Consider the following 18,449-nt stretch of genomic DNA (forward strand, 5'->3'; position numbering starts at 1 on the left):
TTCCGCCACGGGCACCGGCAGCGCCGAGCCCTGCTCCTGCGACCCTCCGCCGGCACCTTCCTCGGGTACGGGGCGCGGGGCTCGGGCCGGGCCGGACGGCGGCACCCGCATGGCCCGGAGGGCCCCGGGCCCCGCTTCTCGTCTGGGGCCGGGCGGCGGGAGCAGCAGGCCCTGCTCCGGGGGAGGGCACTTATGCCTGGACGGCCGCGCTCAGCCCCAAACGCTGTTTCTCTTTCAGAGGATACGACGGGAAATCTGATCTTCACGTTGGAATAACCAACACCAACGGTAAAATGTAGTTTGTAGCTGCCTTACAAACCCGCTGCCTCGCTCCTCTATGCCCAGTGCAACTCTGCACCCCTCTGCCTAAGGTAATCGAAACGGCCTGAGAGTCATGTCGAAGCCACCTCTACCACCGTAACACCTCGTACCTGGTAGAAGGGTGGGCTGCAACACCCACACAGCTGATGCCTTGCTGTAGAAGGGTGCAAAGCTTCCTTGTGCACACCACAGGAATAGGAAGTGGGAGCTTAGCTGTGGACTGCAAGAGTATCACACAAAGATCAAGAAATCCAAATCCAAGAATTTATCCTGCCTTCCAGCAGTGAGCACGGAGCTTCAAACTGAAGCCACGTACCACTCCCAGGTCCACCTAAATGCTGAGGAGTTACAGAGGGATTGACAGGTGACTTGTATTCCTGACACGGAAATACAAAGCTAGGCAGCCTATTTAAAAAACAAAACAAAAACAAGTCACCCAAATGAAAACACTTTCAGGAAATCTTGAAAAACATATTTTCGCTAATTCCAAAATCATCCCTAATAAAAAAAAAAAGAGCCATATTAACAATCGTGACAGGTTCTCAGAGTAGCTCATTATGCAATATCTTACTTGAGATGTTTATTTAATAGAAATAGTCTAATTACAAGGTTTCAAAAAAGAAACATGTCTGTCCTTAAGTTGTTTTCGTTATCAAAAGCTCCAAAATCACATTGTGAAAAATAAGAACAGTTGTTTGATAAAAGCAAACACTGCATTTTCTACTCCGTAGCCATAGAAGGCCACTGTTGGGAAGCTATGATCTTAACTAGTAAGAAAGAATGGCATTAAGGAAAATTACTTTTCAAAATCACTGAAAAGTACATGAGAATCCATTTTCTCCAGTGCTACCTGATTATCTGTTGCTCTTTGTTTTCAGGAGTGGTGTATAACTACAACGAAGAAGGCATTCACAGAGATGAAACTGGATGGGAACAGTGCGTTAGTATCCCACTAGTACAACCAGATATGTTTGAGCTTCTTCAGCAGTGGGATAAGCTCCTAGAGGATTTTTCTGTGGGAGAGGCCTGGCTTCCTCACAGGTAGGTTGTTTAAAAGGTGAATGTAATAAGAGTACTTAGTCTGGGATGATAAATTAAGCTATTCCATTTTGGATGTATGATGTTGTTGTGGTTCATTCAGCTCCTTCACAACAAACATTGCTAACAACCTAGTCTAAACTCTTTCAGGTTGTCTTGAAACCCAGTGGCCTTGCTAAACTGTAGGTGCTTTTAAGTAGCTGGACTATGAAAGTGCTAAAATAAGAGAACGTTTTAGGGGACTTTTCAGCAACAAAATAATCTTGCATGAAAAGGAACACTTCACTGGAACATTACCTTTAAAGAGTATACTGCTGGGTACAGGAGTACAAAAATTCAGGTGCAATTCTATAATAATTTCTTCCAGGGTTCAACAGTTTTAGAGGTATTTAGATTTAAAGGCTGAAATCATGACTACACTGATGGGATTCTTGCCCAGATCTTACCTCCAGATGACTTCTTTGCTGACAATGGTCAGAAATGGGAAAAATAATGAGGCTTTTTTCTAGCTCTTCCAGCAGGTTGGTAACGTTGCTTTGGATAGTTACATACAGAAAGACTTCCACAGATTTTGAATTGAACCAGCATGTTCCATCCAGAATGTTCAGTTCTTTTTGCAACTTTCCTTCAAGTTAATGCCTGATGACGGTGTTGCAAGTTATGCAGCCCAGCAAAAACATTCACTGCTGCATCACCAAGCCTGTTGGTGACAAAGCAGCTGCTGTCCCAGAAATCACCAGTCCTTGAGCTGTTTGTTGATAATGGTACATTTAACAAGCAGCCTGTCAGAGCAGAGTTCTGTGAAGTGTTTCAGTTAATGGAAGTAGACGTCATCTTATGTAAAAACAACAACAAATCAAAAGCAGGTTATAGCAATTCTGTATGTGTTTGACTATAAGTTTTCAGAGATAATACATTATCTCCCTAATAACAAGGGATGAAAGAATTTGACCTAGAATAGATTTTTTAAAATACCTACAGAACACAAATCCTATTGGCTTTACAATTATCTTTGACATGTCTACATTTCCCAGTGCTTTAATGTTATTACTAAAATTAACTTGATGTCAAAAAAGCAATGGCAGAAGGTGGGTAGATGCATGCATCTCTTCCACAAGCTTTTATTCTGTTTTCCCCATGTGCCACCTCCTGGCAAAGTGGCCTAATTCAGCACTGAGCTGAAGTGAATCCAGCATTTTTGCTATGTAATTTTCCATTGTTTTGCACTGCAGTGATGGTCCCTCTTGAAATTCCTCCTACTTTTTTTTTTTTTTTGACAACTATTTTGGTAAAGAGCACTGTAGCAAATTCTTGCTTACTACATGGGATCTCATATGTCACTTCAAATAAGTACCCTTAACAAACCAGAAGAGCTTTGGAGGAAACAGCAATCCTGAACTGGGCTCAGGGTTGATTTTGATAGCAATAGTCCTCAGAACTTGCAAAAAGATCTCGTAAATTCCCAGGGCTGACATGCAAGGCTTGCAGAAGATCCCCTGTGGCAACACAAACCATGGAGCCACTGACAGTATGAGACTAGGAATGAGTCACAGGGCTAGGAAGAACAACGGAGAAGTGACACGGGATGAGGCAGTTACAGAAGAAGCTTGAAAATTAGGCAGATGGCAGACAGGAGACTGACCATCAAATGCAGTTACACAGGGCCAACAGAAAAAGGAGCACTATGCGGCGAGGGAAAGGAGTAAGTTACTCAAATTGTTACTGGCCAACATGAAACATTTGGCAGAATCTGAAAAAACATTCTGACAGTGAAAAATAAAGGTCTGGTGCTCCTAGCTTTGGGTAGTGGAAAAAAGGAAAAAAAAAGACTAGGATATTTTAAATGGCTACTGTATTCAGGTAGTATTTCTGTTCTTGCACACTTGGTACAAATGCTTGCCAGTGGGAGTTTGACTGGCACTCTGTACAGCATAGCAACAGTATCAATAATATATTAGTGATAGAGTCTGCTTGATTTTAAGTAAGCTTCCAAGTTAATGCCACACTGAAAGAAGCATATATGATGGCGCAGGATGTTACTGCTGCTGGAAGAACTTTTCAAGGTAACAGAGTAACAACACAGGGAAAAGCAAAGATTAACAAGGTAAAAGCAAAGTTCAGTATAAAAAATAAAAACTCCTTATTTTGAAGTCTGCAGCGTTTGTTTTTGATGTTATGCTCACAATTTCTAGTATCTCTGTCTGGAAAGCACAACTTGCAATTAATAGAATATATTTAAGCACCAGCAATGAAAGCAAATGGCAACAGATCTTGGAGAATACATGCTTCTTTATGTCACTCACTAAAATATTCCTTCATGCACGGTGATTAAACAATTAGTGCTAACTCTTATTAATGAGATATTTTTCCTAGGTATGAAGAACATGACCACAATTGCTACACATACGCACTAGCATTCATTAACAGTATACTGACTGCACAAGGAAAGCAGCAAATGAGTAAAAGTGAATTTACAGAGAAATTTGTGATCCCACAGACAAAGAATGCTTCTAAATATATTACCCTGCATCAGGAGCTAACTACTAAAGATTTCTACATTGTACCCCTTCCTGATCGAGAAAACCAGTGTGGAAATTGACAAGTTGTGACATTAAAACACCTACAAAATACAACATGAAAAGGAAGCCTTAAGACTCCAAATCTCAGGGTTTAAGATATATGAACTGCTTGGTGTATTTAAAAACACAACTTTATGTATGTTAACCTGCGTATTATGGAAGGATCGTGAAACTAAATTTGTGTATTTTGAATAAAATAACATGCACATGATGTACATGCTACAGAAAGTTTCTATGGAAACTGGATATGGAGAAAATGTTTTCCTTTTTACATTCACTATACACTGTGTTCTGCCAAGAGGCTTAATATCAGAAATCGTAACTGCTGGGTAATCAAGGGTTTTAACAAGTTAACTGTTGTAACTTAAGCTGTATCAAACCAAACCATCACTTTTCCTCAGCTGTCACATTTGTTTACAGATAGGCGAAAAAGGAAATTATACTTGCCTGCTGCTCAAGTCTAAAGTCCATGACAACGCAAAGTCATTTTCCTTTACTTCAATTACTAATAAATATAACAAGTAAATCCAGCCTCCTTGTCTGACATATTTCTTTTCCAATTCTTCTTTGCATTTTGCACACTTATTCCTCACACCAAGACAGATGCTTAGAATTAGAAGATAATCATATAGTGTCACGTCTGTGCTGAGCAACAAATTCAGAATTTATCTCAGAGGTAAAACTTGAGAATTTACCAAAAAGAAACTTAAGTTTAAAAAAAAAAGAGATCCTCCAACAGCACTTCTACATATTGTAGATTATAGAGAAATGTATACTGAGGATGAAATTCTACTGTTCATAATTTGGCACACTTTATTTACACATATTCTAGTTTAAGACAAGTATTCTTTTTCCTTCTACTAGTTTCTGCAAAATAAGCTAGTTTGGGTCTAGATTTGTGTCCTATCTGCTCAAAGATGGAGAAGTAATCATAAAAGATTGTGATTTTGCCCATATCTAGTTTATAATTTTGTATGCACAAACTGCATTAACCCTGCCCCTCCACAACACTGTCTAGCTGCAAAGACCACGGTTTCCACCCCCATATTCTTTCACTTCTTGCTAAATTCTAAATTCTAGTTCCTTTAAAAGCATATTCAAAACCACAACAAAATAGAGACAAACAGTTTGAAACACAAAATTCTGCTACTGTTAGAGATTTACCCAGCAACCTCTAGAGCAAGTCAGAATTCTTCAGTTAAGATTTAGCTTACAAAAAGAAATTACAATAAGTTATTTCTGAGTAAGTCAGAATCCATACTTCATTTAAGAACTGTATTTTAACTGTTAAAATATAAATACATGGGAAGTATCAGTGCCCTGGTAGAACTATCTGAGTGATCTGGTACAGTAGTACTGAAACATGAAGCGTAGTTATCTGCAGCTAGAACTAAAACACCATGTCACATACAGTGAACACATACATAGATGTTCAGCTTGAAAAAGCTATTACACAATTAACATTTTCATTTTGTGTCTTTCCATTAAATGAAAACAAACACTAGATCTTCCACTAAGTTGCATATCATTCCCTGCATTCATGGCATGTCTTTACAATTTAAACACCTCAGTAAACAAGATTGTGGTTTTGTGTTTGGTGGGAACAGACAGGGCTGACAGAATTCTTACCAGTCCTGGGAATTTCACTGAGAACAGGAAGTAACCCCCTCTTTTATAGTGAACAAAAGCAGCACAAGGAAAATTCAAACCCACCATCATTGTCAGTAACTATAGTGTATCCTTACCATTGCAGCAAAATGTTTTCTCTCACAGCACAGGAAAAAAAAAATAAAAATGTTTCACAGTGCTGTGAAGCAAGGAAGCTTACTGTTCAGAGACTAAAGATGGAGCTCAGATGCCTGCCTGAATCTATAGGAGCAATACTCAAACTCCAGTTTAAGTTGATACTTAAACCACAACTGCTGGCTGTACTTGAAGGAGCTGAATCGTTTTCTTTCTTTTTCATTGTTGTGGGATTTTTTTTTTTTTAATGTGTCTTCTCAGTAGCAGACACCCTGTTTAGGAACCCGCAAGTTAGAAACTCGTGGGCACCCAGCGTAGCACGGCAGAACTGCTCAGCAGTATCCTATGCCTCACTCCATACAAAAAACAGTCTCCCAGTCCATAGCTTATAAGGTAAGCCAGGATGAGCAAAGCAACTAGTACACTGTGACAAATTCTACAGATGCATTGTAGTTTCTGAATTAAAGAAAAAAGTAATGATGAAATTGAAGCCTATATTTGCCAAGCTAGAGAGACTGACTTCCTCTCTACAGCTCAGAGAATCTTCACTATTTTGGGCACAGTAACCCATCTTCAGAACAAGTAAAGGACACTGACGTGTGGTTTGGGCATCTTGCTTTCAAGGAACAAGTTTACTTTCTCAAGGCAAAGGAAACCAGAGCTGGATGGGCAACTGAAATGTGTTCTTGCACAGAGCAGAGCCAGGAGATATCACCTGCTATGTTTTAAATGGGTGATCCATACATACTGATCTTTGATGTTACGAGATTTGGTTCTTACTTCCAGTAAAGAATCTTCTGCTACAAATCTCAATTACAGTAAGACATCTTACCCAAACGAGGAAAGGCGTCCCTGCACTTCCTACTGCCTAACACCTAAAATTGCTGTTAGGTGCTTAGACTCCAGAAGTAATTGAAATCCTTGCACATTCTGGGAAGAATTCATCAATTCTGAGCATTGCTTGTGAAAATAAGCATTTTAGTTGGGACCACTGAATTCCAGGGTCTAGCCACCTAAGAGCCTGGATTGGTCTTACATTCCAAAGACCTACAATGCTCAAATACTGCAACAACCAAATCTCTTCCCAAATCTAAGTTTGTACAACTTCATCAAGTCTATCATATCAGGTCAGTTTCCAGTGGAAGATGAATGGTACCATAGGTATCTCAAATCTTAAGCCTCCAACTGAATCATTAAGCCAAGCCTTCCTCCCAGCAACATTAACATGGATTTAGTTCAACTGGAAAAAAAAAAAAAGTATTTCAAGGTTGAGGGGCATAGGGTTTGGTTTTTGTCATTGTGCACGCCTACTGTTTATTGTTGTGTTCTGATGTTGAGAGTGGGAAGAGAGAGAGGTAAGCCAAGAAAACCTGACTGACTAAGGTGAACATGGCAACCACCAGAAAATATTCAGACAACAATCACTTGACATCATCTTTCCAATGGCAAAAGAATTTTAGAGAGAACTTGTGAATAAATGCCAATTTAGAAAAAAAGCACAGCAAAGGAAAAGAGCAACAGGCAAAAGCCAAATCAAAAGAAAAGCCAACAAAGGGCACCATGTCTCCATAGCACTTATAAGACTTGCATCATTTTAGGCCAGAGATTTTTATGGTCATGTAAGTATAGAAGACAAAGTGCTGCCTAGTTTAAAGACAGAAAGGTTATCTATCTGACTCACTGTAATTACTGCTGTTTTTCCTTTTTTTAAACTCTCCCTTTCAAGCTTAAGTCTTTTTTTCTGAAAAAAGACTATGTCCCTGTGTGAACCACAGAACTAAGCAAGCCTTACAACTCCCCGGTTCAACTTTGAAGAATCTGTGAGGTATTATCAGAAAACCATTTGATTCCACATTGCTTAGGCTTTCAGTCAGAGATTTGTGTTTTGCACTTCAGTAGCTCTGCAAGCCATACTGCCTATTCAGCACTAATGCCTGAATCTGTCAGAGTATTAAAAATACCATTACTAATCACTACAGTCTAGTCACTGTTCAAAATAATACATTTTATAAACAATTTAAAATTTATGAATTACAAGGAAACAGCATAGTAGTTTGACTTGGGACACAGCTTTAATTCCTCCCCTTCATATGCATTATTAGAGCTCAGTCATATTATTTTTCAATACGACACTCTCTCCACTAAATAGGATATGCCTCAATTTTAGACAACATTTATACACACCAACTGAATGTTGGTGGAGACTGTTCTGAGGCAATGGTTCATTGTGACATCAGGTTAAAAAATGCAATGTATTAAAAAAATAAGTTCTTCTTATGCATTCAGTTAAAGGTCATCTTGCTCACTACGTTCACGGGAAGACACCCAACGAGTTACAATAAGTTCCTGAAATAAAAAAAACAACAATACCTATTATGGTAATGAAAAGGGAAAAAAAATGCTAAAAATCAGTGAGAGACTGTGATTAAGCCTTAACAGATTGACATATATTATGTAACTGCTGAAAAACTTAAACAGATGACTATATTTGTTCCTGAAGTGAGTTCCTTTCATGTTTCTCTCCATTTTTAAACATCCATAAACCTTAGTCTCCACAGTTATATTTTCTCATGCAAATGCTTCACAGTAGCAGTAACATACAGATTTAGACTGGAAGACCTAAAGTGTTTAAATGGCATGTCATACACTTCTCTTGCCTTGGGGCACAAAGGGATCTAGCTATTTTATTGCAGCTATTCATGCAAAAACAAAGCATGCTAAAAAGCAAGCAGCAGTTCAAGGGGGCTCTTATGACAAGTCATTAGCTGTCCAGCTGCCCCAAGGCTAAACTACACAGGCAAAGGAGAGAGTTACTCACCTGAACCTTAATTCTTTTCAAACATTCTGGTGTGGACATCTCTTTTTCAGTCATATCAGATGGTCTAATCAAATAGCATAACATAAGTTCCTGTTGGTAAACAAAATGCAAGAATTTCATCTGATTTCTTTCTATACAAGTTTTAGATTAATTAGAAATGCAGATACCAAGTTTCCTACAAGACATCTTCTGCAAACCAAGAGCTGTACAATTTGGATACCTCATTTTCCTTATCAAAGCATAATACTGTTATGAAATAAACTAGAATTGTAACACAACACCTGAGCAGCATGACTATGAGAATAAAAGCATTATGCATAAGGCTCTGTCACAGAAAAATCTTTGGGAAACTTTAAATTCTACAGTTGAAAAGGAAAACCTGATAGATGGACACGACTTTAAAATTGGAACTGATAAGCAGAAAAGAAGTGTCCCCCACGTCTTTCTAACTGTTCTTCACGCAACATTTAAAATTCCTACAGGGGACAGAACTTTAATAAGCTTTTTCCAGAAGTGTGGATACTGACAAATGAAACTTGTTTGCCTACTAGCAACTCAGTATGTTCTTCTGTGGACTAAAATCAGAAGGATTCACTTTCTGGCCTCACTCCTACCTCTCTATTCTCTGGAACTAAATTGTGTATTCGTCATTTCAAAGCTATTTTAAAATGGGTAGCTTACACAATTACCTTAGAAGCATTAACAGTTGTTCTGTTCAAGCCAGACAAGGAATTCCAGCTGAATGGTCTGCGAAGAGAACCTTCAAAAGTGTCATCCACTAATTCAGCAATGACAGAGTAACTGGAAAACAAAGCAGATGGGACAATTCACAGAAAGAAAATTACTGTTTTAGGAAGATCGTGTATCTTAAGAATAGAGCCTAAAAATCTGTGTTAAGCAATATGCCAGCATGCAGTAAGCAAGCTCTGAAGCTTAAGTCTGTAATAAGCTAGAGGAGAAAAGATGAAATTGTGAATACACTGACTGGCACTTTGCCTCCTCACCCTTCTGCCAGTACTTGGAGCTATTCTCTTATGAACGCCAATCTGACACTTAAAATCAATTTACTATTTAGGAGTTTAACCTGACTAGCTAAGGAATAAAGATATTAATCATCCCTTAAAAGTTGGGGTGTGTGTGTGTTGTTTTTTTTTTTGAGGGTCAAATCTCCAACCAAATTACATGTTATTCATACTATATATTTTTTAAAGTCATTATTATTAAATTAAATTACATTCATCATATGAGTGTGAAATATGCTTACAGAAACATTTAACTTTAAACATCTTACTACTGTCACAAGAATTCAATAAAATTGTGTGATTTAGTACCTCTGCTAAATGAACACATCTGACAAAGTATTTTGGGTGAAGAGTATGTGCTTAATCAGTGAAGATACTAAAATAGTGAGAGAAATTTTCTAATTTAAAACCAAGAAGTTCATAAAAAACATCAGCTTCAAACCTTGCATGATAGAAGGGGGGTCCTTTTCGATATAGCACTGAAAAGGAGGAGAAACACCTGAGTTAGATAATCAAAGTTTCCTTCTGAGTTTCGTATCTGGGTCCGTAAATATTTTCAGATGCTTCATAAATTTTAATTACACAAGACAAAACTTCAACACTTTTGAATTCAGAGTTAAGTTGTCCCAGAAAGCGAAGAGGGAGGGAAGAGAGACAAAAAATATGGGAGCAGCAGACAGGATAGTGGCAGGTAGAAAAAAAAAAAAAAACAAAAAACAGAGCCAAAAGACAGTTAGCAATTGCCACAGAGAAAAAGAATTTAGGACGGAATTTTTCTGCAACAGACTCATGCTTTTAACACCGTCTTTGCAATAGAAGTTGAGCCACTGGAATACAAGTGGAAGATCACTAAGTCAGTGAATTTCTGTTCAAAGTGGGCATTTTCCACAGGTTTCAGGAGAGGCTAAAGACACAAGTTCTTAAACACTGCCACACTTCCGTCTGTAGACCCGCTAAAATTTCCTTCTCTATGTTCACATACAGACAAGATTCATAGAAGTTGGACTGTGGTTAACTGAGCTAAATGGTTACATTTCCTGTCTCCCCTTTGTCATGAGCTTGTAAGAGGTGACTATCTAGCACAGGCTTTCTTTCTTATATGGCTGGCTAGCTTAGACCTCATCAGGAAAAGCATGAGCAGCACCTCATTCCAGTGGCAATCGTGATTTGCAAATTATCCATTATGCACAATCTTAGCAATACCAACTCGAAGAAGCTACTGCCAAAGAACAAGATGCTAGAGGAGCTCAAGAGTGGGCCGAACACTTGCCAGCGTTAAACTAATCCACTTTGTTTGGCACAAATCCAAAGGCAACGATATGCTGACCACCACATTCAGGCCAGAACACAAATGAATGATGACCACACTAATATAAATTTCACATGTACATTAGGTGATCAATACCAAAACCTTATCCATAGCCCTGGGTATTACGAACAAGGAAGCTGAATTCAGCCAAACCTACACGCTAATCTAGAGGACTAGCCCAGCACAATCTTGACATACTTGTTCTTCAGTTACTCAGTAAGGGATTATGGACATTGCTAACTATTTTAATGATAAAATAAATGTTTCCTGCAATCCTATGTTAATTCTTGATTTCATTATGCAAAATAAAAGGCCTTTCAAGCTATCTCTTCAGCTACTGAATACATGACGTTATGTTTCATTCACATCCTAACTGTATTGCTAATCTATAGCCTAGCCAAAGATGTCTTTTGCCAACTACAAGCAGCAAAGCCTTCTCCAGTCATGCAACTCCTCATTGTTGAATTTATCTTTGGCACCAAAGTCTTGCACTGGCTGTCATATCTGAAAGGAAGTCAGTCGCAAAATATTTTATTTTTTAAAGGAAGCTACTCACAGAGATCAGTTCCATACTTCAGTCCAACTTTGGGGACCCAGCCCTTACTGCGGAAGTAATGATATGCCATGTAAGTAGTTTTAAAATTGGGCTTCACTTCACTGAAAAATTCCCATAGCTTCAAAATTGTTAAGGGCTCCTGTAAGTCAAGTGAACACATTAACCCAACTATATTAATATTATAGCACATAGAGAATACCGTGTATAGTACAGCATAACAGCAAAATGTCAAATATCACAGTCCCACTGCAAAGAGAACGAACTTCAGGCAATAAAATGTGAAATCCCTAAGTACAAGACAGAAACCTGTAGTTTCCATTTAGTTTTTTAATCATTTCATGATCACTCCCATAAGGCTCTTGTTTAAAAGGAAATCTGATAAATCTTAAACTAGAAGAATAGGTTGCAATTATTTTGTTCTTACGTTAGCAGTAGTTTGATATCTTTATAAACTAATGCTTAAAATGCCACAGAATTTTCTTGTTTCAGGAAAGAAAGAATATTCACCATATTATTCCTCCCATGCTTCCTTTCCCTATATTTAATGCATAAATTACAACAAGAAAACTTTCTCTCCAGAAAGACCCTGTTTAGATACATTTTTCTTGGTAGACATAACATTTTCAGACCAATATTTTTAAAACAGATTCGTAATAAAATTTTCCCAATTACTGTGCCTTCTCCTCTTTTGGAATTAACAGCATACAATGCTGCCATAATCTGTAAAAAAATTCAGTCCAAAACAGTTCAAAACTAATGGCATCCCCATTAATTCAAGGTTAGTCTCATCTCTTACCTCACCATAATAAATAGTTAAACATCCCAGAGCATACACCAAGAAAAAAGCCTGAAAAAATAAACAGAGTAAATTTTAACTGGTATCTAGACTCTTCCTGTAGTTTATATTTCACACAACAACAAAGGCTCATGTTCATTTTATACAAGAATCCTAATGTTGTCAGACAAACAAGATGCCCGAAATTTTCATTTGAGCTTTCTCTTTACAACCTTTAAATTTCATCTAATACAAAACTACAAAAAAATCTATGCATGCACTGTAGACTCCTGAAGGCACTGTATTAAAGTAACATGTGAATATATTTAGTAGTAGCACAACAGAAACAGGATTTATATAAATATTATACTCCTCGTATTTCTACACTTAACTCCTGTAACTGGTCTCTTTGATGTCAGCGGGAGAAGCAAATGGGATTGGACCCTACTTTTTTTTTTAAACAAACATTTCCTGTAATTACTGCAGGTTCTTCAAAAATCAGTTTAATGACCAAAGCATTCCAAATATTTAGGAGACACGGGAGAACCCTGTACTTCAGGGACAGATATTAAATTACAATGTAATATATATCAATGCTTACTTTTGGCAGTTAAAACACACACTACATCTTATTTATTTGAAACATACCTCTTCCAAGCTGAGTTGTAAATATTCAAAAATCCTAAATGGATTTCTTCTACATACCAGTTTTTGCTTCTTGACAAGCTACAACAAAAATTTAGTATATTACTAAAACTTTAAACTGGAAAAAACACCATATTCTTAAATTAGCAGTGATTATATAATTTCTCTGAACGAACAGGACACTCTTTAGCCTTACATTTTCTTGCTCATGAGCAGAGTCACCTTCAGGACATAAGCCATATTCTTCTTCCTCTTGCACCAATACATATTCTGGAGCACATTCTTTTGACTTGACCATCTCACAAGATTTTTCTTCAGTGCTCTCCTTAGCCTTGCAGTTGCAATGCATGCAAAAAACATGCTTCTGGCAAGACACTTCAGCTGCCTCTTTCAAGTCAGCAGGCTTCTGTTCTTTAGGACCAAATGCAGCCACAGGATCCAAAACTGGACCTCTTTCCAAACAGGCCTTCTGGTGGCCTTCATTATGGCACTCAGGACTTAGAGCTACTACACTTCCAGTGTCTGCAGAAGAATGTCTGGAAAGCTCTGTATTTTCTGTATTTGGGCCCGTGCTTTTGCAACTGTCACCAGTTTGCTCAGCTCCCTCCTCTTCCAGAAGTGGCAACTCAAGAGGCTTAGTGTAATTTTCAAGAATTTCAGTAACGGAGCAGTCATCAAGTCCTTGCTCTTGCAAAATACTTTTAGCCCACTGAACACGACACTGGTACCTAGGAAACAAGTAAAATAAATGAAGATTTCTAGAGCATTACAACCTCTAATTAATACCCTAAAAACAAGCGTATTAAAAAAAAATGACAAAGGAAGGCTCAACACGGTTCACAAAACAAATCTGAACACGCGTCCCAATAACCGCCCCATAAAACACGAGAGGGCACTCCACTCCTCAGAAAACTTCAGACAAGAAGGAACACCCAAGATTTGGCTACTTTCTTTGGCTTTGTTTTGACTTTTAAAATTTCTGTGGCAACAAACAGGGCTACAGAATGCTACACGAGAACTATGCATGGAGAACTACTCTGATACAGTTTCAAGAAGCAGAAACTTCAAGCAAAAACTCAGTTCCCCCAAGCAAGCCTTAAGTACTAATTCCCTGAAAAAACATCTTGGTATCAGAGTTCACATTTTTAAAAACTGCAACAAAGAATTTGAATATAGAGCTCTTAAATACTTCATCTATTACACAGCTAACCGCTGAGAACAGTTATCTTCAAATAATGATTTTAACTACCTTTGAAAAATCTTTAACCAAATTCCTCTCATCTCTCAGTGATTTATTAGCTGAAAACTGTACATATGATTTACAGTTTCTAATAATTACCATAATCCCAGATGTTAGGTGTTAGTTCTCAACTTGAAGATAGCATTAATATCCAGTTTAAGACATTAATCTCTCTGTGAAAATTACAGGTAGCTGAGCACAGTTGTCCTTAACCAAACCCAGACAATTATGGTACAACGTGCTTTACTTCTCAAAACGAAACTCTAACACAGCAATTACAGATCAGGTAATGATGAACTGCAAAGGCAATTAAACACAAATTTCATGTGTCAACACAAAGCACCAGTCCTCCCTGAAGTCTCATAATAAAGCCATATAATTCAGTGCCGTACTTCGTTACAAAAAAAGACTCCTCTTTGTTCAATGACTTAATTACCATGCAATTGGTGCTTCCCAATCTACTGAGACAGACACAGCGCACCTTCTGCACCAATGCAATGCTACTTTCACTAGTGCTCAGCACTACCTGCTAACACATTAAGCAGTTACAAAGTAGACTCATAAGCATGGCAAGTGTTTCTGCAAGTAGTAGTAATTGTAGTAGTAGTAACGTTGCTGCTACGATTTTACCTAAAGTTGAAGGCTGAAGAAGTTGAACTTTAAATTTTATATTATTTTTTCCCCTGTCATCATAGAATAAAAGCCAACACAGTAACTAGTATGCACGCTATGATTAGATCATACACTATTTAAGCAGAACAAAATAAATATGTGGTCCCACACTGTTTTGCTATATGTACAAACTGTCAATGCCTATGGGAAAAAGGTAAAGCATTTATGTAATATAAAAATTCAAGAGCTGCTTCAGCTCTATATTAATTCACTAAGGAACTGTAAAAGATTTTAAAGTCAGCCCCAGAAATTTCAGTCTCCTCCTCAGCTGAGGAACAAGTTTGCTATGCTTGCTACTATGAACTAATTACCATGTTACTACGCACGCACTCAGTCTTGGCTTCTATTTAGCATTTAATATATATAAGCTTACACGAAAAAACAAACTGAGTATCACCTAATCTATTTCATTTTTTTCAAATGTAATTTATAGCTGAAATACAACGGAAAGAAATAGAAGTCATCAGCATTTATATAACCAACAACCTGAAAACCAATAAGATAAAACACTAAATAGAAACTCCTACCTTCTACATATGACTTTATTCTTGTAAAAAATATAAGTTGACTTACTTTTTTGATGTAATTATGGGCATGTTTACATTAGCACCTGTATTAAGAAAAATCATACATAGCTTCATCAACATTAAAAAGTTTTCACGTGACTTTGATCATTGAGATAATCTACAGACTAATAATTTTCAATTATTAGTGTATTTTCAGTACTCTGTGTCATTTTGGTCCTACCTGTATTAAGGACACACAAGAACTTGAAAAGGTGCAGAGGTAATGAAGATGAAACTGTCTGCACAAGATAACTAAATACACTATTTTTCTCCAGCCTTTAAAAAGACAATTCTGCGAGGATATTATAAAATCCAGTAAGGTCTGTGTAGACGTAGTTGTCATGGAACAGACGGATAAAGCATGACAGTCTTTCTCTAAGGAACCAAGAGCACACCAGATATAATTAGCAACTATTAGATATACAATTTTCACATATCCTTGCCTTATGATTTCATGGACACTAAAAACTGCAGATTAAAACCTAGAAAAACTGGACAGTTATGGGAAGACATGTACAAGGAATACTCCTTTACTTAACAGAGTTCCAAAACAAATCAGTGGAGGTTAGAAGAATGTGCTAGGGAGATATCAACATATGTATTTTTCCTGGGCATCTTGTACTGGCCATCATCAGAGACAAGATATGGGAATAGATGGAACTTTGATCTGACACAACAGAGAGACTCTGTTTCTGTGTGCTGTTTTTACATGTATATCTTCAACAAGTGAAGATAAAAGTATTATTAGTTAGTGAATAAAGTACAAATGGGCACAATTTACCTTGCCATTTGGAAACCAGGAAAGGATTAGAAATGCTGTACACTGGTCGACTTCTCGAAAGAATACCTTTTCCAAAATAACCCTTCAAAGATAAGGAAAAAATCTTTATTTTATCAGACAAAAATGAACCTCTTTTCAAGTGACAGAATATTTACTGCCCTCATCTGCTGAAAAAAAGTAATTGAAATCTTAAGCATCTAATCTTAGCCTAAAGCTTTTTGTTTAGCTTCTGATAACTAGCCTGATAGCACAGCCTCTTGTGCCAGTTTGGTGAAGGGCTGCATTCACAGCTGGTCTGCACTGATCTGTTGTCTCTGTTTTAGTAAGCTTCATTGAACCAGGGACTACATTTTTTTCCACCTTTGTACAGTGCCTAACCAGTTTTAAGACCAGTCTTAATTTGGAATTAGGCCTCTAGAAGCTGGATCTAAGTTGATTTAATGGGAAAGCATAACCCATGCACACTACTCTTGCACTCAAAATTTTAACCAGAGGAGTTTTGGGTCTTTTTCCTCAATTTCAAATATTTGTCAGATGACACCTCTAAGCAGACTGTTGAAAGCAGATGCAGAAGAGAACACCTAATGCTGTGACAACGCATAACAGAAAACAAAGACATAGATAAAACTACTGCTTAAGAATGGTGATGAAATGGTACTCAGACATAAAGGGCTCATAGCTCATGTTACTCAAGAAGTAACTTCAATAAACTCTGAGCTTAAAAGAATTTTACAAGCATTTATAACACATCAATACTCCAACTTTCTGAGCTTCAAAAACAAGAAAATGCTTCTGCAAGGCTGCATAAGTGTTGAAAAGATAAATAAACATAACAGACATGAACTTTTGTTTGTTTTTGCTCATGTCACTTTATTCTGGTATTTATTTGCTGGGTTAAGGATGAAGTACTTTCTGTATTTGTTACAGAACACATGCTTTGTACATATTTCTGGAGAGGAGGGAGATATGGAGGGTTAACGGAGGCTAACAGGGCAAGGAAGCATGAGGCAGGCAGATTTTAAATAAACATTATGCTCTACCTGTGTTTACACACTAAAAGTACTGTGCAAAAGTTGTACACCACCTTGTTATAGAGCTGCTCTATGTCCTCGGGGTTCCTCACAATAACATTGTTGTTCATAATTTCAGCCTGGCATATTCTGAAATCCTTCCCACCTACATCCACGGGAAAGGGGGATTCATACGACTCAAACACTCTTCTTTTCCTTCTTGGGGGACGGAAAATTGCTTCTGCCATTTCCTAATATTAATGTTTCCTCCTAAAAAAGTGGAAACAAAACATATTTAAGAGTGAAAGTTCACCCATTTTTACGTTACCCCCCACGCCGCCGCCGCCGCCCTCCACAGACACCGTCCGGCCCGGCCCGGCCCCGCCTGGGGCGAGGTGCTGGGGGCCGAGGCCGGGGCAGGGAACGAGGTGCCCACGCTGCCCCAGCCCGGCCCTCAGCGGCCCCACCGCCCGCCCGTCGCCACGGCGACCGCGCGCACCCTCCGCAGCACGGGGAGGCCGCGCACGCTGGCGGGCGCCGTCAGGCAGCGCCCCAAGCCCCCGCCCCGCGGGAGGCTGCGCCTGCGCGCGGGGCCCTGCGCGGCAGCTGGGGGGGAATGGCGTGAGGGGAGGGAAAATGGCCTCCGCGGGCTGTGGGGAACAGGCCCCGAGACCTCGCACCGCAGCCGTTCGGTGGTGGCTGCTGCCGGCCTGGGTGCTGCCGTAGTGCCCGCAGGCTGCCCGACAGCCCGCGCTGGCGGTTCAATAAAGTGAAAAAGTCGGCATTTTGCGTGGAACGCCCGTTCTGAAATGAGTGATGAGCTTCATAATGAGGGGCAGCTGAGATACATGGGCGGGTGGAACTTTATAGCTGTGGGAGGTGAGGGAAAAAGATCGTTTTCAGCTTGAAGCGGTTGGTTTTGGCTCTGTTACAAACCCTTGACTTTGCGGTGACTCGTGGCTGCCTAGGATAATGCAATGCTACTTGCACAATTTAACAGAGGTGATTGTGCAGCTTATTATGAGTTGAACTGAGTAGGAAATGGTAGTGTAATTAAAAAAAAAAAAAAGTACCTGAATAAAATGCAAAGCATTTTCAGTAGGTAGCAAGAAGCAAACATCCCTTTTTGTGTTTTCGATGAAATCGACACCAGTTTAGGCCTCATCAAATTCACAATCATACACACAGTTACAGTGCAACTACCGTTTCTTGCTCAGAGGTTAGGTTGTGAGGTTCTGCTGTCAAAGAAAGGACCAAGGCATTTTGGTCTGTGGGGGAAGACCCTCAGTAGGGAAGTCCATCTGATTTTCAGTGGGGAGATCAGTGAATGTACTGATGAAAAGTTGTAAAACCACATCATTAGGATGAGATATT

At 38.7% G+C, this 18,449-nt stretch overlaps 2 protein-coding genes across 5 annotated transcripts; one reads left to right on the plus strand and one right to left on the minus strand.

Moving 5' to 3' along the window:
* The first annotated feature begins 77 nt into the window (after positions 1 to 77).
* MKRN2OS (MKRN2 opposite strand) lies at positions 78 to 4,468 on the plus strand. 2 transcript variants are annotated; one of them, XM_040568896.1, is made up of 3 exons: positions 78 to 371; positions 1,200 to 1,362; positions 3,733 to 4,468. In XM_040568896.1, exons 2-3 carry the CDS (start codon positions 1,289 to 1,291, stop codon positions 3,956 to 3,958), a joined length of 300 nt encoding a protein of 99 aa, XP_040424830.1. In that variant the 5' UTR covers positions 78 to 371; positions 1,200 to 1,288; the 3' UTR covers positions 3,959 to 4,468. The 2 variants fall into 2 exon arrangements, with proteins under 2 accessions (XP_040424830.1, XP_040424829.1); XM_040568895.1 differs by having other exon boundaries at positions 79 to 288.
* Positions 4,469 to 7,734: 3,266 nt separating this feature from the next.
* TSEN2 (tRNA splicing endonuclease subunit 2) lies at positions 7,735 to 17,910 on the minus strand. Of its 3 annotated transcripts, none has more exons than XM_040568885.1 (12): positions 17,756 to 17,910; positions 17,150 to 17,345; positions 16,066 to 16,147; positions 15,292 to 15,328; positions 13,003 to 13,534; positions 12,810 to 12,887; positions 12,183 to 12,233; positions 11,387 to 11,525; positions 9,964 to 10,000; positions 9,189 to 9,300; positions 8,500 to 8,589; positions 7,735 to 8,027 (listed from the first exon to the last, which is right to left on the minus strand). In XM_040568885.1, the coding sequence occupies exons 2-12, from the start codon at positions 17,321 to 17,323 to the stop codon at positions 7,968 to 7,970; spliced, it is 1,392 nt and encodes a 463-aa protein (XP_040424819.1). In that variant the 5' UTR covers positions 17,324 to 17,345; positions 17,756 to 17,910; the 3' UTR covers positions 7,735 to 7,967. The 3 variants fall into 3 exon arrangements, with proteins under 3 accessions (XP_040424819.1, XP_040424817.1, XP_040424816.1); XM_040568883.1 differs by having other exon boundaries at positions 17,749 to 17,910; XM_040568882.1 differs by having other exon boundaries at positions 17,575 to 17,910.
* Between the last annotated feature and the right edge of the window lie 539 nt (positions 17,911 to 18,449).

Source organism: Cygnus olor, chromosome 10 (assembly GCF_009769625.2).
Source record: "Cygnus olor isolate bCygOlo1 chromosome 10, bCygOlo1.pri.v2, whole genome shotgun sequence".
In the NCBI taxonomy this organism is placed as follows: domain Eukaryota; kingdom Metazoa; phylum Chordata; class Aves; order Anseriformes; family Anatidae; genus Cygnus; species Cygnus olor.